The sequence below is a fragment of the Lactuca serriola genome, chromosome 4, assembly GCF_051521515.1.
Source record: "Lactuca serriola cultivar US96UC23 chromosome 4, Lser_US96UC23_V15, whole genome shotgun sequence".
Classification (NCBI taxonomy): Eukaryota; Viridiplantae; Streptophyta; class Magnoliopsida; order Asterales; family Asteraceae; genus Lactuca; species Lactuca serriola.
This window is the reverse complement of record NC_136411.1, coordinates 318,370,775-318,391,424: the sequence shown is the minus strand read 5'-3', so window position 1 is coordinate 318,391,424 and position 20,650 is coordinate 318,370,775. Positions and strand designations below refer to the sequence as shown.

General features: G+C 38.1%; 1 protein-coding gene across 2 annotated transcripts; it reads right to left on the bottom strand.

Moving 5' to 3' along the window:
• Window positions 1-2,192: 2,192 nt before the first annotated feature.
• LOC145097328 (vacuolar sorting protein 39-like) lies at window positions 2,193-7,102 on the bottom strand. 2 transcript variants are annotated; one of them, XM_079034865.1, is made up of 12 exons: window positions 6,620-7,102; window positions 6,318-6,529; window positions 6,095-6,226; window positions 5,847-5,990; window positions 5,621-5,733; window positions 5,131-5,539; window positions 4,712-5,041; window positions 4,415-4,636; window positions 4,085-4,327; window positions 3,550-4,002; window positions 2,491-2,589; window positions 2,193-2,409 (listed from the first exon to the last, which is right to left on the bottom strand). In XM_079034865.1, exons 1-12 carry the CDS (start codon window positions 7,053-7,055, stop codon window positions 2,209-2,211), a joined length of 2,994 nt encoding a protein of 997 aa, XP_078890991.1. In that variant the 5' UTR covers window positions 7,056-7,102; the 3' UTR covers window positions 2,193-2,208. The 2 variants fall into 2 exon arrangements, with proteins under 2 accessions (XP_078890991.1, XP_078890992.1); XM_079034866.1 differs by having other exon boundaries at window positions 6,591-6,722.
• Between the last annotated feature and the right edge of the window lie 13,548 nt (window positions 7,103-20,650).

The following is a 20,650-nucleotide window of genomic DNA, read 5'->3' as shown; positions in this document are numbered from 1 at the left end:
GTGGTGTAGTATGCTTCGTAGAGAGACGTAGGACACTAGGTGTCATTGTATGTTGTAAGTCTTTGTAACTTGCATCGAAGACTATGGTTGGGTCATGGCATAAAAGACTGCATAGTGAGGTTGTAGCAACAGAAGTGAGTGTAAGACTATGGTTGGATCATTACATTCACATGACTGAAATAGACTGTTGGTTGAAATAGACCTTAGGGTTGGTCCCGTAGGCTGAAATAGGTCGTACATGAATGATATGTGGTATTTTGGGGAATTCGCTAAGTTTTGTGCTTACGTTTTCACGTTTAAATGTTTTAGGTACCTCTAGTAGCAAAGAGAAGAGTCCGACGTGATTGCATTGCATCCACCGGAGATTCCGCACTATCTATTTTATGTTTACTCTGATATTTTAAGAATAAATTTATACTTTGGTTATTTTGTGAAAGAATGAAATGGATGGTTTTTATCTTATTAAAAAAATTATTTAACATTTTTGGGACGTTACATTAGTTATCATCATCACAAGCCACTACTTATTCATGTTTTTCTTCTTGATATGATACATGATATTTAAAATTTTCTTTGTACCTTGTAAATAAATGCTTCATCTTCATTCCAACCACCCAAATCATCTTAATTAGGCATGTACCATAAATGATGATTTCGTTTATGGATCCAATAACACCGTTAAGTACACGTAATCATTTAGTATGTCAAATGTACCCTAATTCTTGTCATACTTCAAATGTATTTCAAGATACATGTGGCAAAAGTCCGGTTTTGTGACGTGTCTCTTAGATGTTTGTCGACATCTAAAACTTCTCTGAAAAATAGATGGACCAAAGGTTTTGATGATGTCGATAATTTTTGTTTTTGTCTTGAATTTCTCAAAAAACTCCACTATGTCCTTTTACGACACCAAAATTTGAATGTTCCGAAGCTCTACCTAAATCATTTGTATATGAAATATCTATAAAAAAAGTTTATTGGTAAATATAAAAAACATTCTAAAATTATAAAAAAATAACTTGAATTTTTTTATAAATAAAAGAATCAAAATTTAATACCTTAGAACTTCACATTCGACAAACGTCTCTCTTAACTCCAAGACTGTCTTCAACAACTCGTAAGTGGAGTTCCATCTCATAGGATAATCACTACACAAGAACTTCTTCGAGCCTACTCGACACTCTTTCATACATTTCTTAAACTTTGTAATTCTGTGGATGGATTGTCTTATATATCTAACAACTTTTTTAACATAATCCATATAGTAGTTTTTTCCTTTTAGTCCATCTTTGGCAATAATGTTTAAGATATGGGTCATGCACCCTATCTGAAAATGGTTTCCACCGTCATAATATTTAGACAATTTTTTTACCTTATCGTTTGAAATTGTGTTAGCGACGGGCATGCTCGTAATATTATTTATGCCCCATCCATGTATATAATCCAATAACAAATGGTCTAAATTATCCCCTTGTGAATATCTAAAAAAAATGGTAAATCGTACTAGCTGAGCAACCTATGTATCCCTCCTTCCCCTCCTCCAGACCCACATGAAAGGTCAATCACGAAACATTAGTAACATTAGGGTCTGTCATGGTTTGAACCATGGATCTCTTGTGCGGAATTTCACACCTCAACCAATAGACTTTTACTCACATGAAATGAAAAACCGAACTTAAAAAGATGTTTGCTATCTACAAATCTAATTGGAAGGGCAAATGAATAAGCACCACCATAGTCTTATCAATTGAGCAATGTTTCCATTTTTTTCTTATCAATTATACAATAATAGTAAACTTGTCAAACCGATCTATAAAAAATAAATAAATAAATAAATTATTTTTCCACCAGGGTTCCAACCAGTTAACATAGTTTACACGTATTACACATTTTGGTCCTAAAATAAACCATCTTGTTGCAACAATTAAAAAAAATGCATAAAGAATATTGCATAAATTAGATACAAATTCACAAGCTTATTGTGTTTTAAAAAAAGCCGACAAAACTGAAGCTCGATTAGAACATGAAAGAAACATTATTAACCATATATATATATATATATATATATATATATATATATATATATATATATATATATATATATATATATATATATATATATATATATATATATATATAGTGCCTTTAGCCTGTTGGACGTTTAACTTATTGAATTAGGCAATGATCTGGAGTTGAAAAAACATGTTTTTATCGCTTCCTTAAAAAGGATCCTTTTCTGGTGGCTTTCATATTCTGCGAGTCACGAAAACAAACAAAGTGGACAATGGTGTTTCCATTCGGATACACCGCAAAAACACTCGTTCCAATCTTTTTATTGCAAAGGGAACATACACTATCACCCGTGATCTTCAATTCTCCTTTTCTTTGCTTATACAGATCGTCTTTAACCTATAAAAATTGTTTTGTATTTAGATGACATTATATGTAACACGAGAAGATAATTAATTAATTAAACATATATAAATATACCTGTAGGTTCTCACATTGTCTCAAACTCTTGATCACTTGAAAATTCCGACATGATTCACTCGTCTTCTTCATGAGTGGTCCCAGAGATGGAAACAACCTCTGGAATAGCAATGTGCTTTCATTTAGTTAAAATACTTGCTTCCCACATTATGTAAGGGTTAAACCTTAACAAAATGGTCTTTTTTTAAGCGACTATTTTCGATGTATCCAAAGTTCCATTCTTTTTACAGACTTTAAGATTTTAATACTATGAAAGTTGTTCCAAATTGGTTACGGTGACTTGTTATAGCAAGTTTACATGTTACTCAACTTTTCTTTTTTACAAATTTGGCCCATGTTTTAATTTTTGTTACGGATTGGGTCCCAGGTTTTTTACAACTTTGTTTTTACATGATTTTTTTACAAATTTGTTTTGTAAAAAAAATTTGTATTCGCTTTTATGCATGTAAAGGTTGTAAAAACACCTTCTTTACATATTCGTTTATAAATTCGTTCTTTTACAAAGTTGTTTATATAACCTTTTTTTTGTAAAAAGCATGTAAAGGTGGTGAAAAAAAACACGAAAGTTTGTGAAAAAAACATGTAAAATTTTGTAAAAAGCATGCACTTATTCATTTTCACAAAAGTGAATTTGTAAAAAAAAAAAGACATTCTTATAGATAAAGTTATAAAAACCATTTAAAAAATGAATACGTAAAAATTTTTAGAAAACAAATGTTTAGAAACTAATTTGTAAGAAAAAACCAATTTGTAAAAAAAATGTAAAAACAAAGTTGTAAAAAAGTTTTGTACACGTTTGTAAAAAGTTAGGACCAAATTCGTAACAAATATTAAAACTTTGACCAAAATTATAAAAAATAAAATTTAGCTATAGGAGGTCATAGTGACCAATTTGGATCAACTTTCATATTTAGTAGTTAGTACCTTACCTCTCGGATATTAAACCATATAAAAAATTAAAAATGGTATTTTTTTTACATAGAAAATACTAGTTTTTAGCCATTTTTGGCAATAGAAGAGAAAGGAGGGGTGTAAATTGTAATATAAGTGTAACCTAACCTGTAGCTTAGTCTCTTTAGGCAAGAGTCTAACAGTTTTCGCTCCATGAAGCCGGTCCCACCTCTGGCTTAATACATCCAGCACTTCATCAAGCATAACTGTTGAGCTTCTTTCCTCAATAACATCATCTGTATCATAATCACTTCTCCCAGATTCACCACTACTTGCTTTGATTCTAGAATCTTCTGCGCTTTCTATCTCTACAATTTTCTTACCCAACCCTTTTCCTTTACCCCTAACTGATGACCAAGCACTCTTTAAATTACCAGTGCTCGATGAAGTCACCAAATTCGTGATTCTTTTTTCGATGTTTTTTGTTGTTTTTCTAGGGTTCATGTAAACTTGCATTAAAGTTAAGTATATGTTTCCTTGAGCTTTTCCATATTGTTGATGAGCTCCTCCCAACTCGTATACTCGATCACAATACGATAGGGCCGATTCAGGAACATGAAGCTGTAATCATAACAGAATTCCAGTAAATGACCATTTTACCCTTTTGAACCATTAAGTAAAAAAGAAACAACCAAAATAATACCTTATGAACGTATATGGATAATGCGAGTTCATGCTGATTCATTTTTCCTAATAAGATTGCCCTTTCTTCATATAAAGCATCTGGTGGGATTCTTTTTAAAAAAGCTTCAGGATTATATTCTGAAATACCCTGTAATGCAGTTATGAGTTTTCTCCTTGGTGGAATATACAGTTTTTCATCCCACTTGTTTTGAGCAGTGAGGTCAGCATGCCAATCAAGCACTTCTGAAAGATAAATTTGCACCTACAAACACAAAAAAAAAAAAAAAAAAAAATCATAACTTCATTCACATAAGAGTTAAATTTTGTGTTAATAAATGAAATGAATTACCATTTCATTTTGAAGATGTGGTGAGATTCCATCTTCATTCATTGAGAGCATTTGTTCCAAATATGTGGCACGTAATGTAGGAGCATGTTGTTTTAGGTAAGAATTAACCAAATCTGCAGGGATATTTCCTGATAGAAAAAGCTCAATTGTTTTTGTAGGACAACTTTCAAGAACAAATGTTGAGAATTCTAACACAAGCATATGATCAATCCCACATAAAGGCTGCATATGAAAACCATCAAAAACATCATTTTGTCTTAGATTGTGTTTGACATAATAAGAGAAGTATGAACTTACTTTGAGATAGTCGATTATCATCTCAGGTTTGAACTTATTCTTGGTGGTGATTTTGGGTTGTTCTAATTTGGAATCCTCCACTAATTCATGAAGAAGTTTAAGAGCTTCACGATGCATTGAGTTGTATTTATAAAGCCCTAACAAACAAACATCATGATTTCCTTTCTGCAACAGCTCCTCACATATCTTCATATCACAGTAGTTAAAACCCTTGAGTAATTCCAAAACAGCAACAATTTGACCAGTCAAAAGTAAAGCTTGCAGAAGTGCAGTGTCACATATTCCTGCTATCTCTCTAGCACCAGAATCAGTAGGAATATTAACTCGTCCCTAAAAACACAAAAAGAAATCAAAACTACAAAAAAGTTCAAATTTTTTTTATCCAATTGGAAAAAGTTAAGTTATTAGAGTTGATTTACCTTGTTTGATTTCTTGGAACGTGTAGTCTGGCCCACAGCATCTGAAACAACTTCCTCTGTGCCTTCAGCAGCCGCCTTTCCAACAATGTTGGGCCTCTTTTTTTTCAAATATTTTATGAGAGCTGTTAGAGTATTGTGGTTCATTTTCTTGGGTTCAAGAGCAGGAATGTCATCAGATTCCATTTGACTGATTTGAGAACTTGGAGAACTGTCTGTATAGTATTCAGTTGTACCAGAGTTGACTCTTGATAAGGTTGACTCCCCACTAACATCAGTACTTTTGTCAACTGGTTTGGGAAGAACAATAGATGGATATAAAGAAAGCACATAGGTTATTTCCACTTGGGATGCTGCAAAATGATACATGGCTTCTTCATAGCTATCGTTTTCAAACAGATAGTGTGCATATCTGTAGAATTGGACAAAAAAACAGGTGATTATCATTATCCATAATCAATAGTATTCAGGTTAATTATAAATTTATAATTACCTGATATGAATTGATTGCTCCTTTGAGGCTCGTAGACTTGAATCTTCTGGTGGAAGCATCTTACATAATACTAAAGCTTCTTCAAAGTTTCCAGATGCTGTCAGTTGTACAATCTGCATTAAACATACAGTAATTTGCATACACTTCCAGTAATCTTTAAGATAAAAGAAGCATACAATTTACATAAGATTGCATACAGAACTATTTTGATTAGTATGAAACAAACCTGTGCACCAAGAGGAACAGGGAACAATCCAAATAAACATCTTTCTAAGGAAACGATAATCCCATTATTTCCTTGTTGAATATGGCGTACATTGCGTAGAACAATAGTTTGTATCAGTGGATAAGGGACTCTCAAAGATCGTATCTGAAAGATTCAGGTGGAATAGAATGTGTAGATAGTAATATTTCAAGATCATGATGGAATTAAGAAAGTAGTATTCAATTTGGTGGTGTAGATTGTTGAGATACCTCAATGTGTTTTGGTAAAAGTGCAATAACATAGGGTTTCTGAATGACAACTCTTGAGGGTGGCTCAGACCAACAAATTCTGCCTTCCTGAATGAGCTTACCATTTTGATCTACAAGCACACCAAGGTTATCCTGACAAAAATGTCAGATCATTAGTTCATGTTCATATATGATGTAATTATGATCCTTTGATGGCATTTAAAATGATGAGAATGCATAGTACCTTCCCTAGAAGAAGTTCTCCGGATGGAAGAGGCACCATTACAGGTGGAGCAATCCTCCCCCATGGGAAGATCTCGTATAGTGCACCATTTGTGGCATTCAGTATCGTGTATTCTCTTCTAACTCCCACACATATGTTTTCCCCACACCAAGACATTGATCTGACTGTATCTGGAACACCAAATTCTTTCACCTCCACGAATCCCCTCACTCCTAGAGATACAATACAGATTTAGGGTAAATGTATAGTTCCGAAATTCACATTTGCACTTACTCTCAATTGGAAATCAAACAGAAATTCACCATCGTGTCTGAAAATGCAAACTCTCTTTTGCCTAGCGAAGCACAAGAACCCTCTGCGATCTTCCCATGAATATGCACTGGCTCCTTTTGCCTTCGAAATCACCGTTACCGGCTCCAAATTGGGTAACCTATGGATCGCAATTGACTCAGATAGAGACAGCAAAAGCTCTCTTGACGCCAATAGCTCCATTGACCACACCTGTTTCTTCGAGAATCCATTGACGTTTCTTTCAAGCACGTACAGTTCCTTCTTGAGTTCCAGCGTTTGATAGAGGCGATCGGATGAGGAAGATCGATTGGCGGATTCTGAACCATAGATTTGTAGAGATCCGTCGGAGCAAGCGAGTAGTAGCTTTGCGCCGTAGTATTCGACGGCATTGATCTTCTTCGGACAATCATTGAGCAATTCGCGAGAATCGTATGCAGTGTGCACCATTTTTGTGCTGCTCCTTCAAATTATGAGCAACGATGAACATAACCTTAGCCAGGTTGTTTCCACAACGACGCCGTATGAGGCGTACTATATATATATATATATATATATATATATATATATATATATATATATATATATATATATATATATATATATATATATATATATATATATATATATATATATATATATATATCTGCAACTGCCTCGTTCGGTTATGGATGGCGGTTAGTCTCGTACAGGTTTATAAGCATCATAGTACAATCACATGATGCACAAATACCGTACAACCTCTTTGGTTTTGTTTTTGAGTAAATTACGCGAATGGTCCCTATGGTTTAGGGTAATTTGCACGTTTGGTCCCTAACTACTTTTTTTAACTCGGAAGGTCCCTATTATTCATTTTTGTTATGCGTTTGGTCCCTATTGTTTATTTTTGTTACGGGCTTGGTCCTATCTTAGCTAAAAAGACTATTATTTCAATAGGGAAAAATAGTGGGGTAGGTAAGATAAGATAATGACGAGAGTACACGTTCTGGGTCAATATTTTTTTGGCCGCTAGAGCGAGGCAGAGTCTACAGCAGGGCGTATGTGATGGATACCAGGGTTGATTCAGAGAGGCCGAGGTCAGTTGATGAGGTTCAGATAATGCGAGAGTTCCCGGATGTTTTCCCAGAGGAGTTGTCGGGCGTGCCTCCTATGAGGCAGGTAGAGTTTCATATGGATTTGGTTCCGGGGGCAGCACCTATCGCCAAGGCACCCTATCGCCTTGCACCTCCAGAGATGCAGGAGTTATCCTCGCAGCTTCAGGAGCTGCTGGGGAAGGGGTTTATTCGGCCGAGTAGTTTATCGTGGGGAGCGCCTATCCTCTTTGTCAAGAAAAAGGATGACTCACACCGGATGTGTATTGATTACCGGGAGTTGAACAAGTTGACGGTCAAGAACCGTTACCGGTTGCCGAGGATCGACGATTTGTTCGATCAGTTACAGGGAGCATCTTGGTTCTCCAAGATCGATTTGAGGTCTGGATATCATCAGATGAGGGTGCGAGATGAGGATACCCAGAAGACAACGTTTAGGACTCGTTACGGGCATTACGAGTTCGTGGTGATGCCTTTCGGGCTCACCAATACACCGGCGGCGTTCATGGATCTCATGAACAAAGTGTGCAGGTCGATGTTGGATCGCTCGGTGATCGTGTTCATCGAAGATATATTGGTGTATTCGAAATCCAAAGAGCAACATGAGGAGCATTTGAGGGAGATCCTTGGAGTTTTGAGATCGGAGAGGCTTTATGCCAAATTTTCCTAGTGTGATTTCTGGTTACGAGAAGTCCAGTTCCTTGGGCACCTCGTTAACCAGAATGGGATCTTGGTCGATACGGCCAAGATTGAGGCAGTGATGAGTTGGGAGGTGCCGAGATCCCCCACCGAGATCAGGAGTTTCCTAGGGTTGGCTGGCTATTATAGGAGATTTATCAGGGATTTCTCCAAGATCGTCGTGCCACTCAACAGATTGACCCGGAAGGGTGTTGCTTTTTCATGGGGCCCAGAGCAGTAGGGGTGAGCGCGGTGCGGTTCGGTGCGGTTATTAGCCAAAACCTCACCACTAACCGCAAATGCGGTTAATCTATTTTCAAAACCGCATGGTGCGGTTATTTTTGCGGTGCGGTTAGGCGGTTATTTTTGCGGTGCGGTTTTGTTTTTTCTGTGTTGCGGTTATTAACCGCATGAATTTGGTGCGATTATTTTGTGTGGTTTTTAACCACAGTTTAGAGCTCAAATAGTTTTAAGAATTCAAACATATTACTTGTAATAATAAAAAAAAAACATAATGTATAAGACAATTAACTATTTAATTTAAACCACAAACAACTATTATCTTAAAAATGTTAAATCATTAGTAATTAACAATAAATATCTTAAAATTGTCTAATTTCATCATTTTTCAAAGTTAAACATAAGAAAAAACCAACACTTTTGTTTTCTAGTATTTTATCCGTCTTTCATTCATTAAACTTGCTTATTTTTAATATTTAATAAACTAATAATTGATACAAAAAATTGTATATAATATATGCGGTGCGGTGCGGTTTTTTTTGCGGTTTTTGGAAACTAATAACCGCACCGCAAATTTGCGGTTTTTTAAAAACAGAAAACCTCACCATCGGTTTTATTGCGGTTGCGGTTTTTCGGTTGTGGTTTATTCGGTTTTTGCGGTTAATTTTAGTTGCGGTACGGTTTTTGCTCACCCTTACAGAGCAGCAGGCCTCCTTCGAGACACTTCGCCTGAGACTGTGCGAAGCCCCGGTGTTAGCCCTTCCGGAGGGGATGGAGGACTTTGTGGTGTTTTGTGACGCAGCGATATCGGGGCTGGGAGCGGTGCTAATGCAGAGAGGGCATGTGATAGCATACGCATCGACGCAGCCGAAGCCTCACGAGACGAGGTATCCCACTCACGATCTAGAGCTAGGGGCAGTAGTGTTCGCCCTCAAGATCTGGTTTATCGGGCAGGTATCAGAGTTCGTTATCGATAACCGAGGGCTTATGACCTTTCAGGGTTGGATTTGGGGAACGCGTACCATCTTGATGGAGGAGGCGCATAGATCGAAGTTCTCGATCCATCCCGGGGCCACTAAGATGTATTTGGACCTGAAAAGAGAGTATTGGTGGCCTTGTATGAAGAGGGATGCCGCATGGTTCGTTGAGAGGTGTTTGACCTGTCGCAAGGTTAAAGCCGAGCATCAGCGTCCGCATGGCTTGTTGCAGCCACTCGAGGTTCCCCAGTGGAAGTGGGAACAAATCTCAATGGATTTTATCACCAAATTGCCGAGGACTGCGAGGGGCATCGACGCGATTTGGGTGACAGTTGACCGGTTGACGAAGAGCGCTCATTTCCTTGCAATCAGTGACATCCATCATTCGAGCATTGGTATGCCACCCTTTGAGCTGTTGTATGGGAGGAGGTGTCGGACTCCCATCTGCTGGGGAGAAGTAGGGCAGCGGGTGATGGGCAGTACAGAGATAGTACTTCAGATGACTGAGCAGATACAGCAGGTCAGGCAGAGGTTGCTGACAGCTCAGAGTCGCCAGAAGAGTTATGCGGATAGGCGACGGTCGGAGCTCGAGTTTCAGGTTGGTGACTTCTTACTCCTGAACGTATCTCCTTAGAAATGAGTGATTCAATTCAGGAAGAGGGGCAAGCTTGGTCTATTCACCTAATGGCTAACTCCCATTACTCGGAGTCCCACAAAGCACAAAGCAAGCAGCATTCGGACACAGGAAAATACTCAAGTAATTCTATCCTCATAACGAGAAACTGTACTAGCATACAATGCTAAGCTCATACTATCAGGCATAACCTAAACAGGCTATCCTACTGTTGTCTACTCAATACTAGCATGCAATTCTCATAAAGCTAAAACACATAGAGCAGGCACATAATGCATCCTCCTAGATCCTTAGTTTGAGTTCAGAAGCACCCGAAAGTGTGACAACCCGAAATTTCCATTCTGAACAAACCATTCCAAGCCAATAGAAGTAGAGCAGTTTCAGTGAAAACTCAGATTTCGAGTATAAGTTTGGCAGTTTTCAGGATTTTACACCTAAGGAAATATTAAGAGAGTGGATGCACTAGGGTTTTGTGCAACACTGTAATTCCAATACTCCAGGACATTAGAGTTCATTCCGAGAATAGAAATATTTTCTGCCAAAAATCTCAGGACTATAAATAGAATTCTGAACCAAATTGGTTCATTAGTTGAATTCCAATTAGAGAAAAGCCAAATTCTCTCTCACGGATCTTCGGGTTTTTATCCCAAATTGTGAGTAACTCTTTCTAGTAGTGTTAGAAAGCTTTAAATGTGTTCATAACATAGATTACATAGCTAAATCATCCGATTTAGGAGTTTACTCCCCCAAGGTGTTCTTGGGCGGTAAACTCCCGAAACCAAGCCTAGATTGTCCCCCGTGATTAGTAACTACCTTGGACTTGTATAGGAGTGTGTTAGGGACAAGAAATCAACCAAGAACCACCCAAGTTAGGAGTTCACGGCCCAAGAATAGCTTAGGTCGTAAACTCCCTTGTAACTTGCTCAAATGGTGCTTTTAAGGCACCTAAGGCTTAGACTTTATTATAGACATGTACCCTAAAGTGTTTAGAACCTAGAAAACATAAGGAAGCTCAAGTGTCGAGGAGTTTACGGCCAAGAGTAGTTCTTGGGCCGTAAACACCTATAAAGGGGTCAAATGACACCCTAACTCCTTCCTTAAGCCAAGAGACCAATTTGGGCATGTACCTAAATGAGTTTTGGACTAGTTAAAATACTTAGAACACCAAGAGTGAGGGATTTTACGGCCCAAAGGGTTCTAGGGCCGTAAACTCCATAAAATGGTGCCAAATGGTGCCATAAACTCTTCTAAAGCCAAGTACAAAAGCCTAGTTTAGTTCCTAGTTAATTTAGAGACTTGAAAACACCATAAAAACCCTCCCAAGGGAGTTTACGGCCGTAAACTCCAAGGGAATATGGTCTCTGGGCCGTAAACTCCCCAAAGGAGTTAAAATGGTACCCAAACACTTGTTATAGCTTTGAAACAATTCACCACTAGAGTTGTAATAATTCTAAGCATCATTTAGAGCCTTGGTTGAGAGTTTACGGCCAGGAGTTTACTCCCCTGGGCCGTAAACTCCAATGAATATGGTCATTAGACCTTAAACTCCCATTAGGGGCATTGCACTCCTTTGTTGCAACCCATTAGCCTCCTAACACTTGACCAAAAGTGTTTTCCTCGCGTTTAAATGTTTATACTTGTATAATTGGTGTTTTAATCACTAATTATTTATATACATATGTTTTCATATGTAATTAGGATCATTGTGTGTGTCTAAGTCTTCACTTGACACCAAGCACTTGCCCGATCCTTCCTTACGATAACAGTCCGTTCAATTCCAGTCACTTACTGCAGGTGAGTTCATACCCCTTAAATAATGTTTTAAACTATTTTTAAATGTTTTATGGGGGGGATACAAGTAGAATTATGCTAGTTATTATATCAATCACATGCGATTAATAAGTAGAATTACGCTAGTTATTATATCAATCACATGTGATTAATATACAGCATTCAAAAGATTTGGCTACTCATTAGCCGTTTTACCAACCGGTTTCCTTCAAATGATTTTTATAAACATTTTATATGTTTTAAACTACTTATTACACTGTACATCTTACTATGTACATTACCTTTCAAACTTATTTACAACTGTGTTTCAAACAAATGTTTCCTTATACTTAAACTGTTTTATCAAACTTATGCCTTCAAATTGTTTTATAGATTGACATCAAGTCGATCTTTTCTTAAAATAATATTTATGTTTCAAATGTCTTACAAAACTTAGTTATGCTTTTATATTACTATAAATTGCATGCCTCTATATGTATAGTTATATAAGAAATGTTTAAAAGACTTAGGAAGGCTATCCACCCTATTTCCTTTTCGCGCTTGAGATGTGATCTGGTGGGATATCGGGTACTCGTCCGAAGGTCGTTTAAATATTAGTTATATATCATGTGTACATATATAGTCATAAAAGGTCCTTCCAATTCATCCCATGCCCTTGGGTAGCAAGGGTATACATCCATGACCATACGTACCAGATAGATTACTAGTAAACTACCATATGGGTAGTTTAGGAAGGTACTAGAACAATTACTAGAATGCAATATCATACAATGAGTCAGTTCATTCATGAGTCAATACTTTCTAGAACAGTACAGTACATTACATATACAACTATAATATGAAGAGAACATATACAACTATACTAGAATGATTACATTACTATACTTGCTAGGTAGAGAGCACGTACATTACAGCTAGAACAGTTCATTACCTTACATATACAAGAATACGTTAATAATAGTGATTTAAATCGGAGCATGACTTAAATTTCATGGCCCGAGTTGTAGCCAGAGTCTCTTGAAGGGAGAGCGTGAGTTTGTGTATAGATCTGTAATGGATTGACTATCCTACACCTTGCTGCTAGCTACAGCGGGACCTGCAGGTATGCGGGTGCCAAACGTCATACCTTATTTTCGACTATACGTTGTCGTTGTAACCAGTCTATCGTATGAGTTTGTGTATAGATCTATACTGGATTGACTATCATACACCTTGCTGCTAGCTACAGCGGGACCTGCAGGTCTGCGGGTGCCAAACGTCATTCCTTATTATGACCATTCTTATGTCGTTGTTACCAGTCGATAGTATGGTACAATTTATCACATAATGCCTTAATATAAATCTGGTTTAAGGTAGTTAGTACGGCAGTAGTTCTTATAGCACTACACCATAGTACTATTTCTTTTTCCCATTACATTCACCTCGTGAACATTCACACGACGCACGGAAATGTAGAAACTATATTTTTGGATAATGATAGTTATACTTTGGAAAATACATACTCTTACAAGAGACACACATTCATAACAGATAGGTCTTGGTAGAAGACACCTTCTTATACCAGTAGGAATCATAGGGATTTCTAGGGTTTTTCAAACACTTACAGTTCATATACACTTTCAATACTTACAATACATAGACTTACAAATTCTTACATACAAATTAAGACACTAAATACTTATGATCTCACCAGCTTCAAAGCTGATACTTGCTTTCAAAATTACTTGTATCCTCAGGTCATCATAGACAGGTACCGATGCAAGGAGAAAGGAAGATGGAGCTTGTTCAAGACTTATCTTTCATTTTGATTTATGCTTTAGTGTTTATCAAAATTTGACAGAACACATTTGTATAATAATTATATTATTAATGCAATGGATGACGTTGTTACTTGTTTACTACTTTACATTGTTGTTGATATTATACATGACGTCCTCCGCCCCAGAACGTTTCCGCCGTTCTCGGTTTTGGGGTGTGACAGAAAGTGTATCCGAATCCCTCAAACCAAGGCTCTGATACCAACTTGTAACATCCCAAAATACGACCCAAAATTTGTTCGTTTTAACGCTACTAAAAATCATATACTGAAAGTTATCTCATAAAAACCATACGTCAATATCTCAAACCAAAAACAAGTATCATGATAAAAAATGTATCAAACTGTATCAAATCACATATAAGGAAAAACTAAACAATCTCCCAGGAATAAAAACTGGAGCTGTGGTGTGTGCGATGCCATCATCCCGAGCTCTTCCCTTTGTTTGCGGAAGTACCTAAAACCAAAACTGAAAACCGTAAGCACGAATCTTAGTGAGCTCCCCCAAACTACCACATACCATACAAACATATAAACAACTACTAGGCCTTGCCCGCTGCATCGGACCGAAGTCCGGAAACTGCATCGGACCGAAGTCCGGAACTAACCAGGGCTGTAACAGCCCAAAATCTCAAGTATTGTTAAGTTGCATTTTGGGGGTGTTTTAAAGGGGAGACTCGACGAGTTGGAGCCAGACTCGCCGAGTAGGGTCGCAGGTTTGGTCGCGGGTTCACGACTGGACTCGACGAGTCCAGATATGGACTCGGCGAGTCGACGCTGTTCAGCGGAAACCCTAGCCGTTCAGTATTGGGTCGTATATAAGGGTTATTATGCCGTCATTTCACGACTTTGGATCGATTGGGAAGAACCCTAGGCGACTGGGGCGGCTAGAGCAAGTTTGAAGGCCATTGGTGACCTTGAAGGAATTGTTGTGCAAGGAGGAGAAGGGTTTTGGCTAAAGGAACTGCAGGGAGTTCGAGTTCTGAAGTTTGGGGACATGGAAGGTACATCATTCAGGTAATAATTCGGATTACATTCTCCTGTGATTGATGTGTATATAGATTTAGGGTTTATGGAACCCATTTGGAGTCTAGATGGATTGTTGTGTTGTTATTCAACGTTTATAACCCTGTATTAGTACCCTTAGAGGTCCAGAAGGTCCTATGTTTGTATATTCGGGAAAATATGTATCTCAGGAAGCAGTTTGATCGACTGCATGGCGTGGACTCGCCGAGTCGGATGATCAGACTCGGCGAGTAGCTTGAAGATTTACTGGGACTCGCCGAGTTGTTCTTCAGACTCGGCGAGTGGAGTCGGGGTGGCCCCGCGATTCTTCCAGGAGTGACTCGTCGAGTCAAAGAGGATACTCGACGAGTAGAAGGGGAATCTTAGAGGATTGAAGGACGACCAGACTCGCCGAGTCGCCAGGGAACTCGCCGAGCCCAGTCGAGCTGACAATGGACTGTTGACCAGAGTTGACTGGTGTGATTTCTTAGGGTCAGTTATCGTGGATGATAGAAGTATTAATAAGGGATATATGATGTTACAGGGAGCTTGTAGCTCGGAGGATCAAGTGCAAGGGACTTTAGGAGTTGCTATTTTCCAGTGTCCGCGAGGTGAGTCTTCTCACTATACTTCACCCGGAAGGGTTTGATTGTGTGACCGGAAGGTCAAGTATGTTATGTGTTATGTTTATATGCTATAAATGGAAAGTTAGCTGCTACGCGTGATATACATGCTTATATATGGGCCGGAAGGCAAAGTATTATGTGACAGAAAGGTCAGGTATTATATATGGTGTATGTGCTTTATGTGTTAGAGTATTTGTATTATGTGTTATATATGTGTATGGGCCGGAAGGCAATTATCTTATGGGCCGGAAGGCAATTATCTTATGGGCCGGAAGGCAAATATCTTATGGGCCGGAAGGCGAGTATCTCATGGGTCGGAAGGCATTGTACAGTTGACCGAAAGGTCAGGGCCTGGAAAGGCGTATGTGCGTAAGGTATATTGGGGAACTCACTAAGCTTCGTGCTTACGTCGTTTATGTTATGTTGTTTCAGGTTCTTACAGTAACGCGGGATGGCAACGGTTCGATTGTACACACCGAAGAAAGAGTTGTGTTTGGAGGATCCTGGTCTTCTATTATAACGAAAATGTAACTATGTTTTGTAATTCGAATGAGAATAAGATTTTAAACAAGTGTTTTAATATTAAATTGATTATTTAAATGAAAATTTTGTTTTTGGAAATCACGGTGTTACAAGGGCCTTGCCCTCTGCATCGGACCGAAGTTCGGAAACTGCATTGGACTGAAGTCCGGAACTAACTGCATCGGACCGAAGTCCAGAACTGTCTGGGGCCTTGCCCCCTGCATCGGACCGGAGTTCGGAAACTGCATCGGACCGAAGTCCGGAACTAACTGAACATAGCTTAGCATAAACATATCAACTAGCATAAACACATATACTGCATATTGCATCGGGCCGTAGCCCGGAACACATAACACGTAAATCCTGTCTGAGCCATGAAGGCATCAGACATACTAACTACTGCATCAGACTGAAGTCCGGAAACTGCTGCTAACTAAACGGGCCAGCATTGTGGACGTAGACCCATTCCTACCGGAAGGAAACTCACCTAGTGATGTTAACTGCTGAACTCCTGAATGAGAAATCCTTGACTGCTGCTCCGACTTCTTCCCGGCTATCATAGGAAATAAAATACTAAATCAGAATAGGGATTCTCTTATGGGTAAAATGACCATTTTACCCCTGCTATGGCATGGGTCACAACATGGCCTAAATCCTCAATTCCTTCCAAGTCCATCCATGGCCCCACTATAGGCCCACTAATGGCCCAATTTTCTAAATTGGGCCTAAGTCCTCATATGGGCCCTACAAGTCCCACAATAGTCTTGGCCCATAATCTAACTTCTGGAAGTCCAACAACAAGATAGGCTTTCCAAGCCTATTATTGGCCCAACTTGCTATATTGGGCCCAAAGCCCTTTATCGGGCCTTACTCAAGTCCAATACTAATTCCTTGGTCCTTAGCAACTGAATTCTGATGGATCATCAAGGCCCAAGGACCCTAAGTCTGAAACTCAGCCCACACCGAGGCCCAAAACACTCGAAGCCCAAACCGGCAGCGTATGCGGGGCGTACACCAAGGTACGCTGAGCGTACTGGCTGCGGGCTTGTACCCGGCGCGTACCTCCTTGTACGCCCAGCGTACAGCCCTGTTAAGCCAAAATCTCATTAAGTGCTTAATAATCTGATCCAGAGGCTACAACTCCAGATCCTAAGCTTGTTCCACGTCTTAAGCCATAAAGTTGCTTACTTGATGGCTTACAAGTCTCATAAAGGCTCAAACTTCCATAAATAACATTGTACTTCCAAGGAGCTAACTAGATCTCATGCATGGTTCCATATAAGCCATAAAGACTGAAACTTTATTGCTAGGAAGATGTTTCTGAGCCTTAGGGATGGCAATCCAAGCTCCAAAACCGACTTACAAGATCAAGACTCAACCTTTGGACCTAAAAAGGTCCAAACTTCCATAACCTAGATCTAGAAGGAAAGAGGAAGAAAGTTCAGAACTTTATACCTTCCTTTGCTGACCAAGAGGGTGCTAAGTCCAGATCCCAGAGCTCAAGCCTCTTCTCCAACTTCTTCTCTTCCTTCTTCACCACTTCTCTTCACTAAAACACTCACCAAAAGCTTCTTCACACACAAGGGAGGATAAGAACGAATTAGGGTTTTCTTGAGGGTGGGGAGACTGATGGGAAAACATGGAAGGAGGCTATATTGGGGTTTATATAGCCTTAAACCCCTAAAATTAGGGTTTTCATCTGGCCGCGTACGCTGGGCGTACCATATGGTACGTTGCACGTACGCTCCTCCTCCCCGCGTTTCATTTAAGCATTACGCCTAGCGTACAACGGGTTACGCCCCGCGTACGGCTTATAGGCAGCCTAATTCTCGGCCCAAAACAAATATGCCCAAACTAAAAATACAGCTCTATAATAGCCCAAAATAAAACTTGAGAAATTGAATAAATTTATACCTCGGAAGACGATCGTTACAGCTGGAAAGGTCACAAACACCCAAAACACTCATTTCCTTATCTTAAAAACCTCCTATCTCATGTATGGCTTGATTCCAATGTCCAATATTGGATTTATATGACATAACACCACTAAATATACTCAAAGGGACATATATTAGGCTCTGGAGTTCAACAACTCATAAAGCTTCAAGCTTTGCGACCAAAAACCCTAAAATGGACCCAAAACAAAAACTAGCACAACAATAAGCAAGTTCAAAACTTGATACCTCTGGAAGATGCGCCAACAAGAGAAGAACATAGATCCAAAAGCTAGGTGCTCAAGCTATTCTCTTTCAAAGCTCATGCATTCTTCTTCAAAAGCCAAACATAACAAGTGATCATCCCACTAAATCCACATGAGAAAGCCACCAGGATTCAAACTTTATGCTTTCTAGAGCTAGATCAACATGATTAGGGCTTGGATCCACAAGCTCCAAGCCAAGCAATGCTTCCTCAAGGAATTCCTTCTTCCACAATATGCACCAAAAACTCACTAAATCACCAAAATGCTCAAGAATCACTCAAATGGAGGCTTAGGGTCGATTTCTAGGGTTTAGAAGGATGGAAGCTGAAGATATTAGGGTTTGGTTATGAGATAAGGAGCTTAAATAGGGTCCAAGATCCTAAAATAGGGTTTAGGTCTGATTGGCGTACACCCAGCGTACTCTGAAGAACATTCACGACCACCCTTGGTCAGTACGCCCAACGTACACTTTGTGTACGCCCAGCGTACTCGGCTAAGCCTGCAACCGCAAAACTTCTGAAGGTCGTAACTTCTTCGTTATAAATCTGTTTCCGACGATCCTTATATCCACGAAAAGGTAACGAGAAGCCCTACACTTCTATCAACTTTATTCCTCCTGAAGCCCACTCGAACTCATATATAAAATTCATGAAAAGCCTGCACCAGCGCCTTTAACAATACATTTGGGCTCTAAAGCACAAACTGAACTCTTTTATCACACAACCTACCTTACCCATATCCCAAAAAGGGCCTAAACCTTTCTCCTTCAAAGCCTCAAAACCATCTCATACTCGGATTAAGGCCCACGGGCCTTAAATCACAAAACAATCTGGAACAGGATGTTACAAAAAGAATGATGGAATTGAAAATTCATAAGGTTGTAATGTGATGATATTGGTTTATTTACAATCATTGTTACAGAACAACAAGGAGAGATAGTAGATGTTTGATGTTGTAGATAATAAGAATGGATGGGAATTTTACTTGGTTGTTAACTTGTTATAGAAAGGATTAGACTTATTTACCCCAATAGCCGGATGTCCGCTTCTACGACATAAGCTCTCAGGATTGTGTGTGGTAATAATGAACTGAGTGTCAAGTTGCAGTTTTTCCATTACACAACAATATTGTTCTTATTGTTAAGCCTTATAAAGAGATCATTTGCTTATTGGTTAAGTCACTTAGTTTATATTAATATAGAGCATTTATGTATTCTTTTACTAAAAATCATTGTTAAGTTTTGTAACTTGTACTTGAACAGTAGATCTTATTCTTTGATTGTATATTTTCCAAGGGTCTTTGGTTAAATGTCAAGCCTAATAAGGTATATATTTTAAATATTTTATAATAATACGACTTTGATTTTTAATTGTATGCATAGGGTATTATGAGATTGCTTGACACCATCATTGCTTGCACTAAAGCTCTAATCAGTCCTTTCGATTCAAATGACTCATTTTTAATAGATTGTGCAAATCCTGACGTAAAACCTTTGTATTTTATGTTCTTGTTGCTTTTATATACAAAGTATTTTGAAATATATATTTGGAACTACTAGAACATGTGATTGATTATTGTATGATATCCGGCTATGATAATGCAATTACTAATAAGATAGTTTTTGTTTGTGTTAATATGAATTTTGTTTGTTTAGATTGTTTTTGTAGGTTTTTGTTTGTGCTAATAGATTCTGTTTGATTATATAATCTATCACTCTTTTTTTTCTATAAGATATTTATATTTGGGTTTGGTCCTTCGTAAAGCAAAACTGCACAAATAAGGGGGCACGGTTTTATTATCTCGCCCCGGGCATTGAAAATCAATGGTCCGGCCGTGTTCAAGAGTTAAAGTTTGAGAGCTCAAGAATGAGATGATTTTTCGTGAAAAAAAAAATCCTATTTACAAAATCAAGGATTTGTGCTCATTTATGGTTTTTTTGTAAAAGTTTATGTATAGCAAATTAACTTTTAGCTAGATATCTAGCTTATGTAGAATAAACTAGGTAGTTGATAAGTTAGATGACAAATATAAAATGATATTTAAATATAAAACTAAAAACTAATGTATATGGGTATATTGGAAAACTTATTAAGAGCTTATCAATAACATGTCAAACAACTTTAAAAAGATTAATTAATTAATTAATTAAAAAAAAAAAATCTAACATATAAAGTACTTATTGTTCACATCAAACACTTCGTTGAAATAAGTTCAAATGCACAAATTAGTTTAAGCACATCAAAAACAGCCTAAATAACAACATATAATATAAGTATATGATGATTGGATGGAGTGAACTTTAAACCCAATGTCAAAAAACTAAAGTACTATCAACACTTTGTATTGGTTTTCAAACAGATGAAGCATTTAAAAAATCCATTTCTAGGGTTTTTTTTTATGTAAAGTTGAAAAATAAGAAAAAAGTCAAATGAAGATGGAAGCATGAAAGAGCCGTTGCAATAATC